Source organism: Lipotes vexillifer, unplaced genomic scaffold (genome assembly GCF_000442215.2).
Source record: "Lipotes vexillifer unplaced genomic scaffold, Lipotes_vexillifer_v1.1 scaffold645, whole genome shotgun sequence".
Taxonomy (NCBI): domain Eukaryota; kingdom Metazoa; phylum Chordata; class Mammalia; order Artiodactyla; family Lipotidae; genus Lipotes; species Lipotes vexillifer.
In genome coordinates, this window is record NW_006777439.1 from 3408913 (window position 1) to 3433407 (window position 24495).

General features: G+C 40.7%; 1 protein-coding gene across 1 annotated transcript in view; it reads right to left on the reverse strand.

The window, feature by feature from the left end:
• The window catches only part of LOC103072730 (dual 3',5'-cyclic-AMP and -GMP phosphodiesterase 11A), a 269197-nt gene that overhangs the window by 30729 nt on the left and 213973 nt on the right, over positions 1-24495 (reverse strand). Inside the window, exons 14-16 of the mRNA XM_007451103.1 lie at positions 16186-16263; positions 10363-10426; positions 3793-3867 (exon numbers count right to left, since the gene is read on the reverse strand). Of these exons, the coding sequence (XP_007451165.1) occupies positions 3793-3867; positions 10363-10426; positions 16186-16263 (217 nt within the window). The remainder of the gene's footprint in view (positions 1-3792; positions 3868-10362; positions 10427-16185; positions 16264-24495) is intronic.

Here is a 24495-nt window from a genome sequence, read left to right on the forward strand (position 1 = left end):
GGAGCCTGTGCTCCGCAACGGGAGAGGCCACAACAGTAGAGGCCCGCGTACCACAAAATAAATAAATAAATAAATAAATAAATAAATAAATAAAAATAAAAAATATTACTCTGTTTTATCCTCTCTAGCTCTCATTGTTATCTGAGATTTTAAAATTTATTTAATGACTGTTTCTGGTGCATAGTATATAGTTTGTTTGTTTTTTAATTCACTGGTTTTTAGTATATTCACAGTTAGCTGTGCAACCATTACCACAATTTTTTAAAAATAAATTTATTTATTTATTTATTTTTATTTTTGGCTGTGTTGAGTCTTCATTGCTGCCCGCGGGCTTTCTCTAGTTGCGGCGAGTGGAGGCTGCTCTTCGTTGCAGTGCACAGGCTTCTCATTGCGGTGGCTTCTCTTGTTGTGGAGCACGGGCTCTAGGTGCACAGGCTTCAGTAGTTGTGGCACATGGCCTCAGTAGTTGTGGCTTGCGGGCTCTAGAGCGCAGGCTCGGTACTTGTGGCGCATGGGCTTAGCTGCTCTGTGGTATGTGAGGTCTTCCAGGACCAGGCCTCAAAACTGTGTCCCCTGCATTGGCAGGCAGATTCTTAACCACTGTGCCACCAGGGAAGTCCAACCACAGTCAATTTTAGAACATTTTTATCACCCCAAGGAAAAATAAATCACATATCAATTAGCAGTCGCTCTTCATTCTTCCTCAAACTCCCCAAGCCATAGGCAGCCACTAATTCACTCTCTACCTCAATGGATTTGCCTGTTCTGCACATTTCATGTAAATGGAATCATATGATATGTGGTATTTTGTGACCAGCTTCTTTCGCCTAGCATAATGTTTTCAAGGTTCACCCCTGTAAGCATGCATCAGCACTTCAATCATTTTTATTGCCAAATGATATTCCCTTGTATCATTATTGTATACCATATTTTACTTATCCACTCACCAGCAGATGGACATTTGGGTTGTTTTTACTTTTTGGATATTATATATAATGCTACAACAAACATTCAAGTTTTTGTGTGGATGTATGTTTTCATTTCTCTTGGGGCTATACCTAGAGGTGGAATTGCTGGCCACATGGTAACTCTAATGTTTAATGTTTTGAGGAACTGCCAAACTGTTTTCCAAAGCAGCTGCATCATTTAAATTCCCACCAGCAATGTACAAAAAGTTCCAATTTCTCCACATCCTTGCCAACTCTTGTTATTGTCTTTTTGATTATAGTCATCTTGGTGTGAAGTGGTATCTCAGTGTAGTTTTGATTTGTATTTCCCTGATGACTAATGATTTTGAACATTTTTTTTCATGTGCATATTGGCCATTTATATATGTTCTTTAGGGGAATGTTTATTCAGATCCTTTACCCATTTAAAAAATTGGGTTGTCTTTCTATTGCTGAGTTGCAATAGTTGTTATATATTCTAGATACTAGGCCCATATCAGATATATGCTTTGTGAATAATTTTTCCCATTCTGTGAGTTGTCTTTTCACTTTCTTGATAGTGTCCTTTAACACACAAAGTTTTAAGTTTTGATGACATCCAATTTCTCTATTTTATCTTTTGTTTGTTGTGCTTTTGGTATCATATCTAAGACACCATTGCCAAATCCAATCCAGAAGATTTATATCTTGCTTTCTTCTAAGAGTTTTACAGTTTTAGCTCTAACATTTAGGTCTATGATACATTTTGAGTTTATTTTAGGCTATGGTGAGAGATAGGGTCCATCTTCATTTGCATGTGATATCCCATTGTCCCTGTGCCATTTGGTGAAAAGATTATTTTTCCCCCATTGCATTATCTTGGCACCCTTGCCAAAAATCAGTTGACCGTAACTGTAAGGGGTCATTTCTGGACTAGTGACTTATTAACAAATGTTTGATGAGTATGTGAGATACCACTTTGTCCTGTGTTTTCCCTTTACAGAATTTTGCATCTTGTTTAACTGATTATTGGTGATTATTTATTTAATGTCTATATTTCCCAGCAGTTGACAAGCTTCTTGAGGGCAGGGAAGATAGTGCCTTGCTCATGGCTGGATGTACTGTGTCCAGCTTCATGCCTGATACTTGAAGGTGTTCAAGCATGTGCTATTAACTGACTCACTGCTTCCAGTATTAATCTGGATGTTGCCCAGATTAGCCTTTGTCTTCATGAAGTTACTCTGGTGACCTTTAGGACTATGTCACCTGAAAGGGCTCTTGGACAATTTAATTCCTAAATATCATGGAATAATGGGCACAGCAGGTGTCCAATCTGGGTGTGTGCATTTCCAGACATTTCTGGAAAAGCACTAATGTGGGATAGCCCTGCCACAGCAGTTAGGCCTGAGGAGATAGTCATCAGCCGTGTTAAGTAGGCTTTTGTGGGGAGAAAGCAGCACGTACAGCTATGTATCCACCACAAAATTAATTTCATTTATGTCTCCAGAAAAACCCTTACCTGAGCCTACAAAAATTCCTTAGTGCTGCACCACTGCACCTGCCAGCTTGCCAATGCTGTCAATTGACTCATATTTTTTTCATTTAACTAAATAACCTGTGCTTTTGCTGCATTGTAAACCCTTCAGAGGAGGCCTCTGAAACAGTTTTTTAAAGAGGAGAAAAGCTTTTATTTGAAAATAGATATACATATAGCTGACAGAAATTTGAGTTGTGCTACGTTTTACACATTAACTATGTATCCCAATCTAGTATCTGTATTTTGTAACCAAATTTGGTGACATCACCAAAGAAGAACAAAGGGATGTGTTGAAAACAGTATAAATAGATATTGCTTTGGAAACTAAAATAATTGATGGGTGTTTTAACTTATGTAGTCTTTCTGACCTTTGTAGGTAAACAACAAATAATCTGTGAGTTCTTTAAGCCAGGAGCTAGTTCTGCTGCTTTTCCTTGTCTTTAAATGTCAGCAAAGAAAGGTGCTTTAAAACTTGAAGATCTTATAAACAACGCCAAATATTCAAAACTGAGTTGATTTGAATCCTCATAAACAGACATTCTTGACAATTAACACATTCCTTGAGCTGCAATGAATCTTCTGTGCTGTGGCAGCCTTTAGAATACTCTGGACCGTTCTTTGAGTCGTTGGGTGATATGTTTGAAGCTACCCATTCATTAAGAATAAAGAGGCCGCCCTCTCCTTGAGGGTGGTGACTGAGGCATTTATGTCTTTGTCTCCTGATTAGTAAAAACAGAATCATCCTTAGCCTACAGTAAGCATTCTCAAACAAAATTGAATGGATGAATCCAATCTAAATAGCATTTCAATCAGCAGAACTTAGTTCCCCAGACGCAACTTTTCATTTCGCAAAAAAGTAAAAGAAACAGAGACTTGATTTGCTTTTGGGATTTTGGAAAGTTCAAAATTGGAAAGTAAAATCCAGAATATCCATTATTTACTGCACCTGCCTGTTCTAGCCCATCAAGGCTGGACAGCTTGCTTGCCTTTAATTTTTTTCTGTATTTCTGTTTCAAAGTAGCCACTGATTACACATGAAATGCCAGCCCTAGGCTTTGAGTTATTCAAATACTACTCTGCGATCCTCCCTTGCGCCTACTTCTCCCACTGTGTGAGTACAGGAAATGCTTGTTAAGTAGATCAGCCCTGTTAATCAGAAACCTGGGAATAAGAGTGTTTAGCATCTAAGTTCAATTAAAGCTTTAAACTTTAAAGAGTGCTTCCTTAAATCCATTCTCTGTCTTTCCCATTTTCAAGGTGCAATTTGAAGTCATTTTTGAAAATGTCATTTGAAAGGGTAAATACGTCATAAGAAAAGGAAGAACTTACTGAAGGAGTGAGTTTGAGTTCTGCTCTCTCCCGATCTCCTTGTTCAAAGAACTCGCTGGTTACAAGTTCAGCCACCTGAAACACAGAAATATTTAAACTGACAGGTATGTGTAATTCATCACGAGACACAGAAGTTATTTCTGGCTTATGTGTATGGTAGCTATCTTCAAGACAGACAATCATTTAAAAAGCTTATGAGTAAGTACATTAATCTTTTGTGTTTGAAGGTATTATAGAATTTAATCAATGAAACTGATTTCCTTTTAATCAGAAGAACTTGTGCAATGTTTTTTTGTTTATTTTTGTTGAAACAGAATTGAAGTACAGTTGCAATGTATCCTTGAACACATGCCGACAGACCATCTCTGACAGTAGAGCTTATGTATACACATGAGGCACAAGGTTGCCACCTTCAAAGCAGGAAATGTTCTTATCCAGAAAAATGAAGCAAATAATAACCTAATAATAGCTGATGTTATTATAATATATTATTATACTATATTTGTAATAATAATTCAGCCAACTTTTGGTTGTTTCTGTGCAGATTCTTTACTTTGTCACATACCTGTATTTTAGTTTGGTTTCATCTTGCCATCACAAAAACTCCTTAACCATGTCACCCTACCAGTATTTATGTGCACTCTGGAGTGGATACACCCAGGGCCCACCCCTTACTTCCTACAGTAGCCATCAGTCAAGGGGAAGAACTAATGCTAGATTCACCATTCATACCAGACTTTTACAGTATGTTATGATATAGTCTGAAGAATGTGATTTGGTCTTCAGGCTGTCTCAATCCATGTACTAAATAACAGTGTTTATTTATGGTGGGTTCTAGCTGGTACAGCACAATGGAATGGCTGTTCTACCCCAAACCACAGAGATTTTTTTCCAAAGTAAGGACACATATTTTTCTACTTTTCATCCATTAGTGTGGATGGTCAGAAGCTACTGATCATGGTCAAGCTTACAGAGATTTTCTTCTTCCCCAAGCCCTGTGCTTCTACTGATAGTTTTATGGGAAGCAAACTGATGTAACAGATAAGTGCTGAACGGGTGTTTTCAACAGCACTATGATGTACATCTAGGATATCTCTGAGGTGAACTAACTGGATTACAAAATATTCGAAGAGCAGAAAAGAAATACCAGACAACTTGATGGCAAGAAGATCTGGATCCCCAGACTAATTTTTCTGTATTCCAGGCTCTTGTAAAGATGAGGTTTTTAGGTCTGGCAAAGGTTAGAGTGGTTTAATTTTGGTCAAGTGCAGAGAATCAAGATAATTTACCTAAAGTATATCTCTCAGGAGATTTGTCAACCATAAATGGTAACCACTGCCAAAACTTAACAACAACATCTAACACCCACACACACATCTGAGAGTAGCAAGTATGCAGTCATTTATTAAAAAATAGAATGGCCAGTTCAGATTTTAAACATTTAAAAAATTCAACAGCATAAAACCAGTTGGAACTGACTCAGTCTTTCTAGGACCTGGTTCACTTGTCTCTCTCCAGTCTCTGCCACTGCCTTTCACTTTAGCACTCCAGGCCTCTCTCACTGGTCTCTGGCCTTCCTTTTGAGAAGAAATGGTCCCCTAAGGACCTGGCCTCATTATTCAGTTCCCATAACTCTCCCTCAGAATCCTCTGAGGTGGATCTTTTGCACTAAAGAATGCAAGTGTGCATATGAGGTCACCCTGAGGTGGGAGTCCTGCAGAGGTCAGTAGCCCCTGGAAAGCAAAGAAATTAAAACAAAATCCTTTTCCTCGAGCTTTCTAAAGTGGTCTTGGGTATTTCCCCTGAGCTTCTTTCACAGCTCAAATTGTACCACTGTTTCATTTGTACTTAAAATCCCAATCAGGACTATTAAGTGGCTCCTGATTGAATTTTTTATTAAAAAAGGAAATTGAGACGCTAATCAGGCCTTGGGGGCTGACTGGGGAAACCCACATGCTTAGAGTCATGTGTGTGAGGAAGGCAAAGGGAAATAGACACCAATGAAAACACATTTTGAAAGGTAATTTAAAAAAAATCAACATCCAGGAAATTGGAAATATATTTCTATTCTTAAAATAAGTTTCTATTGTTTTTGTCTGTTTCCTAAAATCCTATTAGAAGTGAGTAAGGTTTTGAAAATACCTAACCTATCCAATTCAGATACAAACACAAATGAGATCTACAGTTTAGAGTTGTGACAAGATTTCTGATGGAAACATTTGGAAAAAGATGGTTTTGTGTTTTATTTCCCTGACCTCATGAGTTTCTGCACTGGTCGGCAGAAGTTCAAATCCTAAAAATAAAATAATATTTGTATCAGTGACCAAGAAGACCACCTACAAGTGGCCATTGGGCCTCTTCGTTCTATAATCTCAATGCGGAAACTTTTTTCCTTTCAAGTACTTTGGTCACTTTCTAGCTCCCACATGGGCTGCTGCTCCTTTAGTTGTGACATGCATTTCACTTGGGGTTCTGAAGGCCCTGGCAGATCATCCCTCATCTACCCCCTTTCTAATCTTCTTTATTTTTCCTCCAGTTCCCCTAACTTTCTCCTACTCTCCACTACCTTCCACCCCTATCACAGGGGCCACTCTCAATACTACACTTTTCCCCACTACCTTGGAAGAGCTACTTACATATTCTCCGCAGTTTATTCCCAAACTGTACTGTAAGGGAGGCCTTTCCACACTGGGGAAGGGAAGGGTGGGCAGAGATGTAGAAATAAGCAATGTAACCACACAAATCCTTCACCATAACCTGCTTTGTGTAACTTCAAGCATGTCATACTAAAACGAAAACCAAGGCATTGGAAGAGAGCTATTCGTTGGAGGAGGGTCTATAGGAAAACTGCACCACCTGCACTGAACTGTGATGTGAGAAAGACATAAACTTTCATTTGTGCTAAGCAACTAAAACTTGAGATTATATTTCTTACTGCAGCAAAGCCTAGCTTAGCCTTGACTAACAAAAACTGGTATGGAAGTGACGTAGTGCTATTAAACAGAAAGGAAGGGAAGGAAGGGAGAGAGAAAGGGAAAGGAAGGAAGAAAAGAAAGAAAGATCCTAAAATATGTGGCATCGGCTTAGGGGGCCAGGTATTTATAAAACAGTGAGGTTGTTAGAAGCTATGAGGATGATGATCCATGTTACACAGTGGCAAAATATTTTGTACAGTTCTCATGGAAATAAAGCAAACAATGTACCCAATGAATTTATAGCCTTAGGGGAAGAGACTGGAAAACAAAGTTAATAGTATGTGATGGTTGCTGTTGACTGTTTTGCTAGGTATTGTAAGAAGTGAGCTCAGAAAAGGGTTGGCAGGTCTATAACTAGGAATGAAAGGGAATAGAGAAAGTTACAAATTCAGGATCTTGTAGGGATAGAATATGAAGCTGCTTCTTAATCCCAAACTGTGAAAATAAAAATTGAGATACACTTTGAATGACAAAGGCTGATCAAGACTCAGCCTTGCAACAAGAATCAGATGGAAGATGTGGCCAGTAACACATAGTTAACAACTATGAATGAATTAGGTGGCATACACAACATCCTTTTAGTTAGACAAAATGGCCCAGAAAAATGATTTAACTACATGGTTTCCTCATTGGTGCCAAATACTAGGCCCTAAATACTAGGAATTAACTGTTGAGAGAGGAAGAAAGATGTATGTATGCTGTATTTCCTTGTTCCTGAATACAAGGAAGCAAAGAAATACAGTAGATCTAAGAAGGTTGTATAGAATCTAACTGTGGATGTGGTTATTAGCAAATGGAAGTGACTGAAATCAAAGACCTAAGAAGGTGACTAAATGTGCCAAAAAACCCCACAAGCCTTTGACTATTTAAAACTTAAAACAAGCCTTGGGTCTTCAAACTTCTTTAGGGGGGAAGCAGGCTGAGAAAGCTGCTTGGCCTTTGCATCTAGCCAAGGAGGATAATGGAAAAGGAATAATTTCCTAGGGTGGATCTAAAGGCCATGGAAAATATTGAATTGGGCAGCATCTCCCTGAGAATCAGGGCCTACCACAGAGTAGAAGGCCCTCCCAGAGAATGCCCAGTGGGATTTTGGAATTGCTGTGGACCCCTAACTGCCAAATATTGCCATCTCTTCCCTTTCTAAATGGAATTGTCATAATGAGTATTTTGTGGAGTGGGTGTTATGTGCTGCATTTTGGGTGTGTGTGGGTCTTTAGTTCATCTTTAGTTTAATCTTTACAGACCTGCTGTAGAGATTAGCACATATCATCCAGAGATCCTGGACTTCCAGCTTAATATCACGACTGATGGGATATGTGGGTCAACTCCCTTGGAGGCGAGGGTGGGGGGGCGGGGGTGGGGGTGGGGAAACTGCTCCAAGAGCCAGTTCTCACCTTCAGGGGTTGTTTACGCCAAAGCAGCCTGGTACTGGAATGGCTGGAGAAGGAATATTTAGAGCCTGCTTGACCTCAGCCTGATATTCAAGGTTGGCAGAAAATCCTCTGTTTCACGATAGCTATTAAATGGCCATTCGACACACAGAAAGAAAATCTACTTTACGCTTCAGTGGTTTATTCCAGACATGGTTGTCCAGATGCCATGACACACACAGCAGAGGCTGGCCAGGCTATGGTGAGAGAGCAAACGAAGGCCACGTCTTGCGATTTTGCTCACAAGGAAGTTAAAAAACAAACAAGCAAACATGGTACCCAGTTACCAGCTGTATAACCCTGGGCAAGTAGGGTGGGGGCGATGAGTGTATTTTGCCTGGAGGAAGGAGAGTGAATCACATTTTTGATGATTAGAAGGGCAAACAGTGGTAGTCATGTTTTCACCAACTATTTCTGGCTTTCTACTTTCTGGGCACATGGAAGGATGGGCACTTCCTGGCTGGGTGGGATCACGTGACCAAGTTCTGGCCAATGAATTGTAGCGGGGGGGACAGCATTTAACTTCCAGTGTAAGACCCACCCGGGCCTCTGCTGGAATGATCCAGACAGTAGCTGCTCCCTCAGCCCCAGTCCAGGATGAGGACAGAGGCACATGTCTCCAGGTGATGTGTTAGTTTAAAACACTGAGATTTTGAGCTTAGTGATAACATAGCCCATTCTGCCAACACACTTGCATCATTTAAAAATGCTGATTAGTGCCTCCTGTGTAAGAAAGCATAAAACACTAAGAATGAAGCCTTTGGAATCTCATCTGCTAGGATTTGAATTCCTCCTCCACCACTTACCAGCTATATGCCTCAGGCTACGTATCCTTTCTAAGCCTCATTTTTCCCATTGGTGAAATAGGAATAATCACTGTATTAGTTTCCTAGTGCTGTCATAAATTACCACAAATTTGGTGGCTTAAAGCAACAGAAATGTATTCTCTCAAAGTTCTGGAGGCCAGGAGTTCAATATCACTTCACTGGACAGAAATCAAGGTGTTGGTAGGGCCATGTTCCCTCTGGAGGCTCCAGGGGAGAATCTGTACTTTGCCTCTTTCAGTTTCTGGTGGCTGCCAGCATCCTTCTGCCTGTGGCCACATCACTCCAATCTCTGCCTTGTCTTCACACACCTTCTCCTCTTCTGAATGTGCCACCTCCCTGTGCCTCTCTCTTATAAGGACACTTGTGATTGAATTTAAGGCCTACCTGGGTAATCCAGATAATGATGATGATAATGATAAAGGTGGTCCTTAACTTAATCACATCTGCAAAGACCCTTTTTCCTTCTAAGGAAAAACCATTTACAGGTTCCAGGGATTAGGACCTGATATCTTTGGGTTGCCATTATTCAGCCCACTACAGTCACAATACCCACCTCAGAGGATTTTTGAGGATTAAATGATATAATACTTATAAAGCAGTCATTTAACATTGGTTATTTAGTCAATAAATATTAGTTTTTTATTGTTATATGAATGTATCTTATTTTCCCTTAAATGTCAAGTCTCAGGATACCAAGTTATCATTTTAGACCCCGCAGCCCATCCAGTAGGTGCCTCATAAAACCAAAAGACCTATTAACCAAATACTATCAAGGTAATAAAGGATCTTTAGTTGGGTAGTTATGGGATTAAAAACTATTCTAGCTCTAGAACTAACACTTTTGGGCAGTGAAACCAGAGAGGTGGTAAAGGCATTAAGTTTGGGATACAAATTAAATTAGATACTACACATTTTGGCCAAAGAGCCCTCTGATCTCTAAATAGACTTTAAAGAAAAAGAAAAATAGAAATTCCTTTTTATCCTTGTTTTTTTTTTTTTTTCCCTTCAGATGTAAAAAACTGGACCTTGTACTAAAAACACGGCTACCTATTCAAGAACACTACGTATGAAACTCCTGCCTTAAGAAATGGTCAAGGTGTTATTTGGATTTAGTGCATTAAAAAAAATCTTACAGAGTCAGAAATATTATTTCTCAGTGGACGCACGATAAAGAAAGGCTGGGCAATAAACCGTCGCCCTAAACCTCCTGCTATTTTTTACACCACGTTAATACTGATGCAAATTGACTCAGGTTTCAGTGCCTGGTAGACAGGGCTCTGGGAATACTGTCCCCCCGAGTCCCTCCTCGGCTGAGCCCTGTCATTAATCACCACTCGCCTGTCTGGAGATCTCCCACGGTTTGGTCACGGCTCCAAGGTCACAGGCTGTCATTAACATTGATCTGAAAAACAGAACCAAACAAAACAGCCTGAATAATCTTTTGTTGCATTCCTAAACAAACCCGTCCTAGATACATACATAAATGAAATGGGACCGCGGCCAGCTTACATCTTCTTTTCCTCAACAAGGGCAGCACTGCTGATGGACCCATGTTTAGCACCTCCATCAGGCAGCCGCAATACTTCGGAAGACAAAGCTCGCACACACTCTCGGTGGCCCTTTTGTTTTGCCTGCGGCAGATCAAGGAAAGCCAAGCACTGCTTTCTCTATACCTGAACCAAGCAAGCTCTGCTTAAAATAATTTGTAATGGATGATGCTTTTTATTTTTAACTCTCAGCAAGGGAATCAGTATATAATACTCTATACATAGCTCATAAACGTGTTTACCAATGTATCACTGATTGATAGGGACGGAAGAAAACCCACACCAAAAAGGCAAACCACATGCCCCGTTAGGGGCTCCTGAATTTTCTTTGTTTCTTTCTTTTTTTAAAATTTTTATTGGAGTATAGTTGCTTTACAATGTTGTGTTAGCTTCTACTGCACAGCAAAATGAATCAGCCATACATATACGTATATCCCCTCCCACTTAGGACACCATAGTGCATTAAGTAGAGTTCCCTGGGCTGTACGGTATGGTCCCATCAGTTGTCTATTTTATACATAGTATCAATAGAGTATATGTGTCTCCTGCATTTAAGATTTACGGGGGAGAACCACACAGGTTGACTCCAGTTTACTACCTAGCTACAACCATGTTTTATAAGCATTACGAAGAAGAAACATATTCAGCTACAGCTTTTATTAATTTGAGCCCATAAGAAAGCACAGGAAATATCTGAATCAGATTTTTGAGGGGCAGATTTCTATTGGTTTAGAAATCTAGAATCCACATTGAAACCTGGATATAAAAAACAGGGGGAACAATTCAAATTGTAGAAAGCTCTTGTGCTTCTAATTGGATGTGGCGAGAAGGGAAAAATCAGGCACACTCTTTGTCCAAAATCTGCTTTCTTTTACTAAAACCAGCAGCGCGTGATGAAAACTAGCGAAGGATCTGAGCTGGGAAACCACATCTTGGCTAACTCCTTTTGGAAGAAAGGAGTGTGTTGTCAAAGGTCAGAGGGCTGCCCGGATGTCAGGTGTTAACATTTCATACCCTGCTGGATTCTACTGCCTTGGAAACATGTCTGCTTCCCAGATGGCAGGGCATGCCTGGACGGTGGTAGGGTTTGTGTAACTTCTCCAGGAAACCCTCCAGGGAACAAGGCAGACCGGCAAATAACAATAGGTCATTCAAGGCACAACCAGGCAGCGCCAGCATGAGCAGCCCTCTAGGAATCAGGCACCGTCTAATTCCAAACACTCCTGTGCTAAGCCCTGTGCAAAGAGACACATCAGTCTGTTCTTCATGCTTCATCTTTTGTGACAAGCACTTCTACAGTGCTTACGTGTGCCTGCCTCTGTACTAAGTGCTTTACCAACTAGCTACAAACTAACTACTAACTAAATGACTCCTCATCACAAGATGCTGTTATTTCTATTTTACAGAGAGGTCAATGGCAGCATGGAGAGATTAAGTAACTTTTCCAAAGTGCGTAAAGGATTCAGGATTCTGTGCTTATCGCAAAGCTGCCAGAGCCCCTCTTGCTAAACTCCAGTGATTCTCATTTTAGGTTCTGCTGGTACCGGAGAGGAACATGACTGTAGGTAATGCATTAGACTTTGTAGTCTCTCTCCCGGACAGGAAATAATCTCTGTGAGGCTGCCTACTTGTACCATAGTTGGATAATTACTTAAGTTCCATCTGCTTGATAATTTGAAACTTACTTCTCAAATTCATATCAACATTAATCAATCAACAAATTTATTGAGTATCTGCTAGGTGCTCTGATGATGAGAATTCTAATAGCTACCATTTATTGAAGAGGCATTAGAGGGTGATTTACATAGTCTCTATATGAGGTAGGGATACTATTATTACCTAGTGCTTTCCTGGATCAGAGAGGTCAGGTACCTTGCCTGAGGTTACACTGCTAGGAGCTATCAAAGCTAGGATTAGGATCCATATAGCCTGACAGAAGAGCCTCTACTTTCAATGAATACTCTGCAGTGGAGCAGAAAGTCTGTACAGAGAAGGAAGACTGAAAAAGACTGGGAGGGAGGACGGTGGAGTGTCTGAAACCTTTATCCAATGGTGTGGGGAGTCAATGAAGGTTGGGGACACAGGAGGAACCTGGCCAGAGCTTCAAGGAGAGAACTTTAGGTAGTAGATGTGGAAATAGTTTAAGAAGTAGAGAATGGAAGCAGAGAGACAGTAGGAAAGCATAAATTGATAAGGTCATAAAACAAAGGAGGGGAGAGGGGAAAGAAAGTCAAGGATAGGGTTGGGAGCTTGCACAGGAAGAACGAACAGAAGGAGGTGAATGGGCAGTTTTACCTTATTTTTTAGATCAAGCCTCTGTACTTGAAAGGCCTTCTCTAAAATATGAGAGCAGGGAGGGAGTTTGTAGCAACTGTTTGAGTCCTGAGGGCTGCACAACTCTACTGCATTTTAGAGTTAGGTGGTGCAATCTGCTTAGTGCAACTGCAGGAATGAACGGTCAGTAATGTCCTCTGTGGGGCGGGAAGGGGACGGTGTGTTCCTAGTGTATCTGAGACTCGCAGCAGCTCCTTGTTATCATGCCTCTCCTCTTCTAGGAGCCAAAATTATTTGGATAACTATCGCGATAATTATTATTTTCTTGTTTTTCTCTAGTTTTTAAAAGCATTAACAACTCAAAAGGAATACACTGTAATTTAAAAGATATATCCAAATTCAGTAAAAGATTACACGTATGAACTGAATTTTATGCTTACCATACAACAAGATTACACCTCACAGTCTGCACTCTGTTTCACTGTTTTAAATTTTGAAAACAAATACAGACCCCAAATGGTCAACATAAAATGACAGAACAGAAGTAACCGAAGTTCTGTTTCTTTATCTTTAACATCACCGAGCTATCATTGTTTATTCTGAATATATGGTTTAAAAGCAGAAAGATGATGTTCTCAGAGGTTGGAGACACAAACTGCATCTGGAGTGAGTGCAGAAAGTTCCGAACCGTTAGCAACTCACTCTTGAAAATGTGTCGTGTCCGGAGTCCACCTGTAACAGGGGCTGACAGAATAACTGGGCGTTCTTGGAATTAACTTACATGTACGATAGATGCACAATGAAAGGATAAGTAATACTGTGCTAATTTGAAGCTTTCATAGCAATTAGTTTGATACTCAACAGTAATCTCAGCCGTTGTTTAGAATTTATTCCAACAAAAGATTTTTCTCTGGGAGGAGTGTCTCATTGTTGACATTGTTTAGATTGCAGGCACATGGTGATGATAAAAAGCAGACCAACTTTTAGTTGGTTTTATTACTATTTCAAAATTCTCTAAGACAGTGCTCCCCCTGAGCCCCGGCAGCTGCCCGCACCGTGCACATGGTCAGAGTCCAGCTGTGAAATTGCGGGGGCGGGGGGGGGAGGGCAGAGCTGGGGGAAGAGGAGAGTTCCTGAAGCATCTCACCTCTGCTTTATGTACTGTGCTTCTACATAAGATTGTCTTACATATGGGGTTCCCTGCCGAAGAATTTGAAAACGTCTGTGGGAAAACACTCAGGTGGAGAAATGGAACGAGTGCTGGCATTTTACGAGTTGTGCTCAGGAGGGAGGCCAGACCCAGGAAACCCAGTGGGACCATTTGTGAGGATGCTGAGGAAAAAGAGAAGAATTCCTTGAGGGACGATTACATTTAGGGGGCAGTGGGGAGGAGGAAGGACTAGAGAAACACAAATAGGAGGAGAAAAAGTCAGAAGAAAGTAGAAAATACAGAAGAGCATGGGCTTTGCGGAAGCCAAGGCAGGGAAGAGTTTTAAGAAAGGAAAGGCCAACACAGTTAGGGCTGCGAGGAGATGGAGGAAGCTGAAGAGAACAAAGCCTGTAGGATCTGATCCTTAGGAGGTGACCGGTGACTTTCAAAACACACAGAAATTACATTTCAGCAACTAAATTCCTCAGTGGAGGAATTCACTCTAAATACTAAATACTCTGTGGTAACTTCATACTTTGGAATACTATGCAACAATCAAGATACTGGTATGGACATGGAAAGAATTCCAAGGCATACAGCTGAGTGAACAAGTGAGTTCAGATTGACATGTAAATATATAATTTATGTTAAAACGAACAAACAAACAAATCTACACTAAATAGTATGTTTCCCATGGGCACACATGTATGGAAATGCTCTGACAATAGTCTGAAAAGAAACAAGGAATTGCTAACAGAGCAAAGCTATGCACAGTATGGGAATTGGGAATGATGCTCAAAGAACTGGGGGGTTATCTGTAATTTTACTTTGTTTCAGAAAAATATATTCCTGTCGTTACTTGTGGGATTAAAAATGATTTAAAAAGAAAGAAATTGCCTTGTAAGAGGTTAGAAGGAGTGTGAGTGAAGTGTGGAATTGAGGCAGAGAAGAAAATTACGATTGGACTTTAAGAAGGAGGCAGATTTTAGGGATTTTTTTTTTTTTTTTACTGAGGAGATGGAAGCATATTTTTTAGGCTTAGAAAGGTCATGCTGGGGGGGAAAAAGAAGTCAGCTTTTGAAAATGCAAGCCAAAGGAGTATAATTGACACAGCAAGGTCAGGGGTCGGGGTGGCGCGGGGAGGTGGAGGGACTGGAATAGGACGAGCAGAGATGCTAGTGTTGAAGACAGGAAGGGTCCTTCCCACCCTCACCCATCACCAGCCCCCCGCCCCTGCCACCCCACCGGAAAGGATGCAGAAAAGGTCTGTAAAGATAACAGATCCTGATTTGTAAGACAAGCACAGTTGTCTTTAATTCCTGAAAAAAAAAAAAGCTAACACAGAGAAATAGTAATACAGAGAGGGGAGAAGTAGAGCGCCCTCTGGTGATAGAGTGAGAAGAGGGAAGCGGCAGGCAGGGCTCTGTGTTCTCAGATGGAGGCGGAGGTCTTGCACGCGCATGCGGGCCAGGGCTGGGTAGGGATCTCACTGCGGGCGATGCCAGTGGTCGCCTGGCTGTGGAGCAGACACACTGCGCCCAGAAGCCCAGAAAGCTCACAAGCTTTCCCAGAAATGCTTAATAAATCTGGAACAGGACTAATTCATCAGAAAGTCTGGGGATGGGTGAGATGGGGACAGTGGAAGGACAGGATATGAGAGAAAGAGGAATAGTGCCTAACCAGCTGGAGTGACTGCAATCAGGTGGTTAAAATGTGCCACATAAAAATGATGGTTTGCTGCTGTCTTTTCTAAACAACTGGGAAGAAGTCCTGTGAAAAGTCTAGAACAGATTCCTTATTTCCAGCACCAAAATCTTTTGATTGGTTTTCTATCTACAATGTCTATTGTCTCTAAATAAACCCCCAAACTAACTCTCACTTTCCTTTGTTCTGTGTAACTGTTTCCGGAGGTTCAAAATTCCCCCCTCTCCTGCAATTTGCATGCCTGCTGAAACGGGACCAATTCAAACATCATTTTCTAATTTTGAAGGCAAATTTATGGAGAGGGGGCAAAATAAAATAAATTAGAAAACGAAAAGACACATTCTCTAATTATTCAACTAATTTCTGAACGTTCTGAATGTAAGCTTTGTAACTTTAAAAACTACTTGTGTGCTTTTAGCACTGTCAGAAAAGCACGGCTAAATTGTCAAATAATGAAGAAACACATAAACAAGAGCTGTTTCCTACCGAAATATATCACGATGGTTTTTGATGTTCCAATCATATTCTCCTTTACTGACAAGTTCGAAGAATTCAGTTCTCCTCCTGCGTGAAATCAAATGAAAAAAGAAAAAACAAACAAACCCTGGAATGAAATTTCTCAGTCTGTGCGGTGACATAAACACATTTATGGGAAAATATAAGACCACCTCAACCAAGTAACTTAATATTTGAAATCATGAGGCTAAAGTGCTATCAAAATAAATCACTTAAAAAAAATGTTGAGGCTTCAAGAAAAAGCCACAATCATTTCTGAATGTATTTACAACGGAGGAGGTTATCGAGCCATAAAACAGAAAACAGTGTGGTCCTGCATTGGGGATTACTTGATGTGAAGCCCTGTGACTCTTACTGAAAGTCAGAGAAGGGAGGCAAGGACACATGAAAAGCGGGAACAGTTCCAGAATGTTCTTTTATCATTCAACTTAGAACTGACCTGTATGATGATCCAAGATACGATAAACTCTCTGGTAGTAAATTCAGGACAAATACTTTTGTAGAGGTTAGAAGATAACTATTTCACCATTTCAGTGTTTAAACACATAGGCTATGGAGTCAGAAATAACTCTGTTTAAATAATGGTTCAGTCACTTCCTTGCTCTGCAACTTTGGAAAGTCACTTAAACCCTCTGAGCCTCAATTTCCTAAGCTCTAACTTGGGGGTCCTATTTGCTGACTCAGAGTTATTGTGAGGATTAAATGAGACGACATGCAATGCATTTAGCATGTGTCTACACATTTTAAGTGCTGCATACACACGCATGTGGAAACACATTTGGAGATGTACAGATATGGAAAAGAAAAGAAGGGAATCTTCTCAAATTGTGAATATAGGGTGACATTTCTATTTTCAAAATCTTTCTTTAGTCTAGTTATATGATTGTCATATTTATAGTGAGAAAGGAAAAAAAAAGACCACCATTTTTATTCTTTAAGAATCATTTCCCAAGGTTTCACTCTCTTGGCACTTCCTAATGAGAGACCATTTAAAGGATTCTGGCACGCTGTTTCCCGAAGTGCATCCCACAAAATGCCAATCTTAGGAGGTGCTGGATGAAAAGGAGTGCTCTGGCCGAGTGGGTATGAGACATGCTGCCTGTGATATACCTCTCTAGAGACTCACCACCACAATAGCCTTTTGAAGGCTCTGCAAAATACTGAGAAAAGCCTACTCACCCTGACTTAACCACAGAATCCCATAGCACTGATGTTTTAAGGAATACACTTTAGAAAATAGTACCATGTCATTTATGGTGGAAATCAGAGTAGGATCTTAAACACTTATGCTGACCCACTGTAATCTGGGGGGACAAAGGACAAGATGCTGAGTGCTATTGGCTTCCCTGTTTCTTGTCTGGAGTCCCCATCACCAGCTGGCCAACAGTATGGACTTCTTGCCACCTGGTCAGATGGACAACTCAATTCACCTGAAAGGGGGCAGGTCAGGAAGACAAACAGGTGACTCATTTCCTTATTTGAGACACAAAGGCAGGGCCTGGATTTCCTTCTTCAAGTGGGTACAGGTCAAGGTCACACCACGGATGGGATAATCTCCCCAACAACATCACTGCACTCAGTAGGGATGTCCCTGCACAGTCACAGGGAAGGGCCCGGCAGCACCCCTCCCCTTTGGGTGTGCAGGTGTGGGCATATCTTTTCTTTGTATACCTTTACCACCTTTTTCACTTGCCCACTCCCTTCTTTTTGACCGTGGTCATGCCTTTTTCACATCACCACCACTGACTCTGATCTGCAGTAGAAAGAGATGGCGGAAATGGAAAGAGCCCAGGTCTGGACTCACACAGACCTGGGCTTGATGCTGACTGTCACTCACTAGCTGTATGGTCCTGGGCAAGTGGTTCCACATTGCTGAGCCTCAGTTTCCAGCTCTGTGGTGAGAATTTGCAATGAGGTGCATCAAGTGTTTGGTACTGGTAGATACTCAATACCTGATAGCCATGGTTGATGTGTAAATAATATTAACGGTATTACTGCCAACAGTGATACACACTGGACTAACTGGACTTTATGGAGATTGAAGAGGTCATCTACTTCTTTTTTTCTGCCTGAATGGAAATTCTTCTTTTGAATAATTGTGGAGCAGAAAGTTTGGTGCAACAGATATTTATTGAACACCTACTGTGTGCCAACTCTTTACTAGGCTTTATGGACACAAGACAATTTGTAAACATCTCTGAGTTTACCAGGGGTGATCAACCAATACAGGTAATCCCCCTTCAAAGGTGATGCTAATGATAATACTAATGATACTGGGACTAGAGTGAGGTTAGAGAGAGACTCGCCTTGGGTACAAAATTCAAGTGGGTGCCCCAAACTCAGTAATCAAGATAAGTAATATCTTAATGCAATGCTTTCAAAAATCAGCATAAATACAAAAAAACCCCATGATGAACAAGACATCAAAATTTTAAATAAAGACAGGATCTGACAATGCACTCTTCGTGACCCACCTCAGTTGCCTGCCCCTACTCCTCGCCCTGAGGAGGCTAATATTTGTTGGGCCCTTACTATGTTCCAGGCAGACTTCCTGGGTTCTGTCACTTATTAACCATATGACTGACCTTGGGTAGGTTACCGAACTTTGCTGGGCTTCAGTTTTCTTGTCAGAGAAGAGTAATAGCAATAGGATCTATCTTGTTAGGGTTGGTGGGAGGATTCAGTGAGATGATTTATGTAACACACTTAGCAGAGTGCCTGGCACACAGTAGGTGCTCAGTAAGGATTAGCTACTGTTATTAAGCTCAGAAGGGTTGAGTGAACTGGCCCCAGGTGGTGAGTGGCAGAGCTGGGATACGAACACAAGCTGTTGGAATAATGGTTGCCCCAAGCAGCTAAGATGTGCTCAGGGTGTCCTGGGAGCACAGAGGAAGGCACTTGGCTTAGATAGGAGAGTCACGGAAGATCATGGAAGGCCTTATGAAAGAGCTTGTCAGTCAACATCTCTGTCATCATAAGCACCTGGGTGTCTTTTCAATCCTATGAGTTATTCTAAGAAATCACTAGAAGGCAAGCTCTATAAGGACAACAGCCTGGCCCATTTTTGTTCACTCCTGAATCCTCAGTGCCTACAACAGTGCCTGACATGTACCAGGAGCTCAATAAATATTTGTTGAGTTGATGAATGAATGAAGAAGATGAGCTCAGAAAACTATTCATTAAAGAAAAAACTCTTTAGACACTGGTTCCACCTAGATTCCAATTGTTCTACACTCTTTACAGCTGTCATTTGGAGAGATTGAGATAAGAAAACAACCTAAAACCCATCCAAGAAAAGCCCTGTCTTGAAGACTAGATTCTAACTTGATCCAGGTGGACAACATAACAAGTTGTGGGAAATGTAAGAACACCGTTCCCAACCAATGTCTGACCCTTCCTCCATAACTATTGGAATACCTGCTGAGAGTATGTTCAATATATGAGACATAACATTTTTGATGTAAAGTAGAAGCATATTACTTAGGCGTCTAACTCAATATAGAAGTTTGTTTGTTTGTTTTAACTGCAAATCTATGACATGCCAACCAAACAGCACCAGAAGAGTAAATCTCCATGATTATGAAAATTTTAATACCTAGAGCTGCTGGTGTGAAAGTCTTAAATCAGCTGAACCCAAAATCAGTCATAGGCTTCACATAACATTATAACAAAGCCAGGGTCTACTGCATCAGGACAAAAGGGAATATCCACTATCCCTAGGGGGTGGTAGGTAGAGGAGGGGCAGAAGGAATCTTTTCATAGAGCACAGAAAAATGTAGCATACTAATTTTATTTTTCTCCACTGACAAAAGTGTCGCTATTTCTTTTTTCTTTTTTTTTTGCGGTACGCGGGCCTCTCCCTGTTGTGGCCTCTCCCGTTGCGGAGCACAGGGTCCGGACATGCAGGCTCAGCGGCCATGGCTCACGGGCCCAGCCGCTCCGCGGCATGTGGGATCTTCCCCGGACTGGGGCACGAACCTGTGTCCCCTGCATCGGCAGGCGGACTCTCAACCACTGCGCCACCAGGGAAGCCCAATGTGTGGCTATTTCTTGATAGGTTCTATTTATTCTGGCATCCCAAGGTTTGGATCCGTCTTTGCCTCTCTGTCTCTGTCTGTCTCTATGTGTGTTTGTGTACATAAATCACACACGCACACTTATATATATGTAAAATTGCTGGGTCATAGAATGATTTCTATGTTTAATTTGAGTTTTCATTATAAATACAGGTTGTTAGGGGTATACGGAACCTTTGAAAAAAAATCTGCTGTAATTCTCTCATTTATAGGTGAGGAAACTCAAGGTGAAGGAAGGTGAAGTGATTTGCCCAGGGTCCCAGGGTAGTTATGGGCAGATCTAGGTAGATTCCGGGTCCCGAGCTTCCCAGTTCTGGCCCTCTGAGATAATCTTTATAAACTGTGTGTTGCATGAACGGGGGCAAAATAGCCTTGCATGCTGTGAAAACCTGGACATAGGTATAATGGCATCACAAGCTGCTGTACTAAGGAAGTACCCAGTACTGAGTGCCACAGTGGGCACCAGACAGAGGTCTTTCCATCAACAATGAGATGCTCCAAAGAGCTGCAGATGGCCCAGACCAGATTGGTAGTCTGCAGCTCTAGGTGGTGTATTTCTGACATCCTCCTTAGAGATAATCGTGAAATTCGCTGTGCTTTTGAGAAACTGGCCCACAAAGATGCTCTTTTTAACATCTGTATGTGTACGTGTATATAGATCATAGAGTCAAAATCAGCATATGTGAAACTGTTAGAAATAGGAGTGCTTTTAAAAACATGGGGCTGCTAAAACGAACATTTGAAAATCCACAGAATTATATAACACTCCCTGTATCCAGACTCCTCTGTCATGAGGAAATATATCATTAACTTTTCAAGCAGATCATTGGGAACCTTGGTTTTCAAGGACAATGGCAAACACCTCAGCTAATGGAAAGCAACTTACTGGAAAATCTCATTTATAATCATATATGTTTTTATTAGGCTTTTATTCTGCTCTCCTGACATATGTTTCACTCCGAAAAATAGCAATCTTTAAAAAAGCATCATTTGAACAGCACTGCTAAAATTACCTTCAAAAGTAATTTTAAAGATTGGTTACCAGTCACCCATTGCTACATTGAAAATTTTTCTGGTTTGTAATTCATCTACAAGGCACCTTTTATTTGTAAATTGAGAAATCACCAATCCTGTGTATATTTTAATCAGGAATATTTTTTGTAAATTTATATAACTATACATGTACATATGGACACATAATCTTTATCTATTTATCTAACTGTTCTGAATCTACTAAAATTCTATGAATGTTAGGAAGGTTTTACTGCTGAGGTGGAAAATCATCATTGTGACTCTCCTGCAGTTTCAACTCCAGAATTGTCAGATGTGTGGAAGGAGAGTACAGGGGACGGGGTGGAATGGGTATAGGGGAGGAGGATTTTGTTCTTTCAGTGTTCTTGCAGCTCATTCAACAGGCAGACCATACATCTGCAACTGACTGCTAAATGCAGATTCTGGAGACACTTCTGGACTTTGGGCATAAAAGCATCAGAGAGAAATAATAAATTAGTAGGCAGATGTTAATTCCAGTAATTATGACTTAAGGAAAAAAAGTCATATATTTAATTTTGAAAGTGAATTGTCTCCCTGTGTTAGACTAGCACTGATAACACATGACCAGCTAAGAACCTGAATGAAATTACCTGTTAGGTGCTGTGCTGTTGGTGACAGCACGAATAAAATTGGCAAATGCAGGAAATGGAAAGACCAGAATGACTCTCAATATTGAAAATGACAGAAAATTAGACAATACAAGGCCCTGTTAGTTCAGTTGATCCATAATCTCCAGGACAAGAAGTGGTCCAAGGGGTGGCTGGATGGAGCATGCCCTAGTTGCCCCTGCATTTACTTGGCCTGTAGCACTCCTCACGATGTGGTATTACTGTTTTTTTCACTTTTACACTGGGTTCTCAGTCCCTGAATGTAAGAATTATGTCTTCTCTGCCTGTGATCCCCAGCAACTAGCACAGTGCCTGGCATAAAGAGGGCATCAGTAAGTGCTAGTGGATAAATTTCTCATGTTTTATTCAGTTGCAATATCACGTGGATGGGGATATGAGGATGAATAGATATAAAATGCTTTGATGTGCATCAAAAAGTACCAAAATATTTCTTCCATTAACCTGTCACTGTGTCTGTTGTTCTACCATTAGAGTAATTTCCGTGGGTTAATTCATCAGCTCTGTTAAAATATAAGAATGTTTGGGAAAGAACAATGGGTTAAGCCCTGTAAGTCATTACACCTTACGACGCATTAATTTATCCTCTTCCTTTCCAATATGGGGCTAGTTGAGTGTAGGCTACTGTAGAGGTTGAAAACTCTGAACACAGTGGACTCTTAATAAACATTTGTTTAATGATGAATGAATGAATATTCCTGTCTGCATAGCAGTAGAAACATTTGTTGAGTTCCTATTGTATTTTATAAAATAAATTATTTTAGATATTAGTTTAATTTTTAGAAGGATGGTCAAACCATAACTCCTAACAATCTAAGACAATTTAGTACATTTTGTTGTCATCATCAGATGCTTTTGAGAAATGCTACTTATTGCATCCCTTTGGAAAGACAAAGACAAAGAAACCATTAGACTGGGCATTTTCTGTAATGGCTGATGAATGTTTGCAGAGCACAAAGGGAAGTGAAAAATTTTCAATTTGAAGATTAGTCTGATTAATTTAGAAAGCCAACCAGAAAGCATTAAGCACCCAAATGGGTTTATAAAATCTGAATTCTTGGATAATTCTCGGTTTAAATAGTGATCTGAGGCAATGTGGCACGGAGACATGTCACAGACAACTTGATGACTTTGGGTAAAGTATGTGCCCTCTCTAAGCCCAGATATCCTTATCTAGAAGATGGGGATAACAATATCTACCTTGCAGGCTGATATGAGAATTCAATATCAAAGAGTTAATATTTTGAGAATTTATTATGTCAGGCAGTGTGTCAGGTTTGGGGGCTCCAAGAGTGAGCTAAAGAGGAAGATGTCTGCATTCATGGAGCTCCCATTCTAGTGGTGATACAGGGAGATACTGTAATGCCTAGAATAGTGCTGGGCATGGAGCAGGCACCTGGTAAATGAGGGATATAGTATTCTGTGGTCACAACCTGTTGGGGATGAATGCTAAACAGTTACTGCTACCTGAGAGCAACAGCTTCCATGACTGTATTAAAGCTAAAGAACTGCCAACTTCTGATGTCCCAGTATAGCTCAACAACAAACAAGCAGCCTCTACTTGCGGTCTCAGCCCCACAGGTGAGGCTCCTGAGCAACTCTCACCTGGAGCCTCCACCCCACCCACAGCCTGCTGGTGGCATCAGCAGTTTGTTCAGTTGCCACTGGCTTGATAATCTAGTGGGTCTGGAACTGGCATTACTGCTGCCCTTGGTGCCCAAGTATTTCCAAGAGTGGCCTCAGTTTCCCCTTTGGTTCTCTTAAACTAACTGCAGAGAGAATGACAGAGTAGTTACAAGCATTTTGGAGTCTAAATACTTGGTTCCAATCTCAGCTTTACCATTTAACATGGTGAGCAATTTACTGAATCTCCCCAAACCTCAGTTTCCTCATGTGTATGATGGGATCAATAATAGTACCTGCTCTGACAGAAATGCTTTAAGTATTAAATGGAATAATGTATATATAAAGCTCCCAAGTGAGCACTCAGGAAATTTTAGGTGTTGTTTTTATTACTAATTGTGGAAGATGCAAGGTCATCTTTGTTGACTTCATGCAGACAGTCTAAGGCAACTGCGACATCTCTTTGAAGTTTTAACACTTGTAATTTTGGATCTCTCTGTCTGCCCCAACAAGTGCCATCTTTTATGGTCCAAATTTTATTAATTTTTCTGGCTGAATGATTCTTTTCTTTATAAGGTACTTTAAATTATCGGTGTTATCAAATTTAAATTATTTAGATTACCTAAATTTTAATTATCTTTCATATAGGTAATCTCCTTTGGCCACCACAAGGACTCGAGGAGATTGGTATGGGTGATGTACCTGTCCCCATGTTGCTGACAAGGAAACCAGGGCAAAGAGAGATTAAGTGAGTGACTCTCTCAAAGTTACATGGCTGGTTACCAATAGGGTATATCTAATTCCTGCTTGAGATGCTGAAATTACTATTTAATTATCAAAGCCGTATTCACTGCGGGGACTCAGAAATAGGCACAGAAATCAATTTCAGAAAATCACTCAGC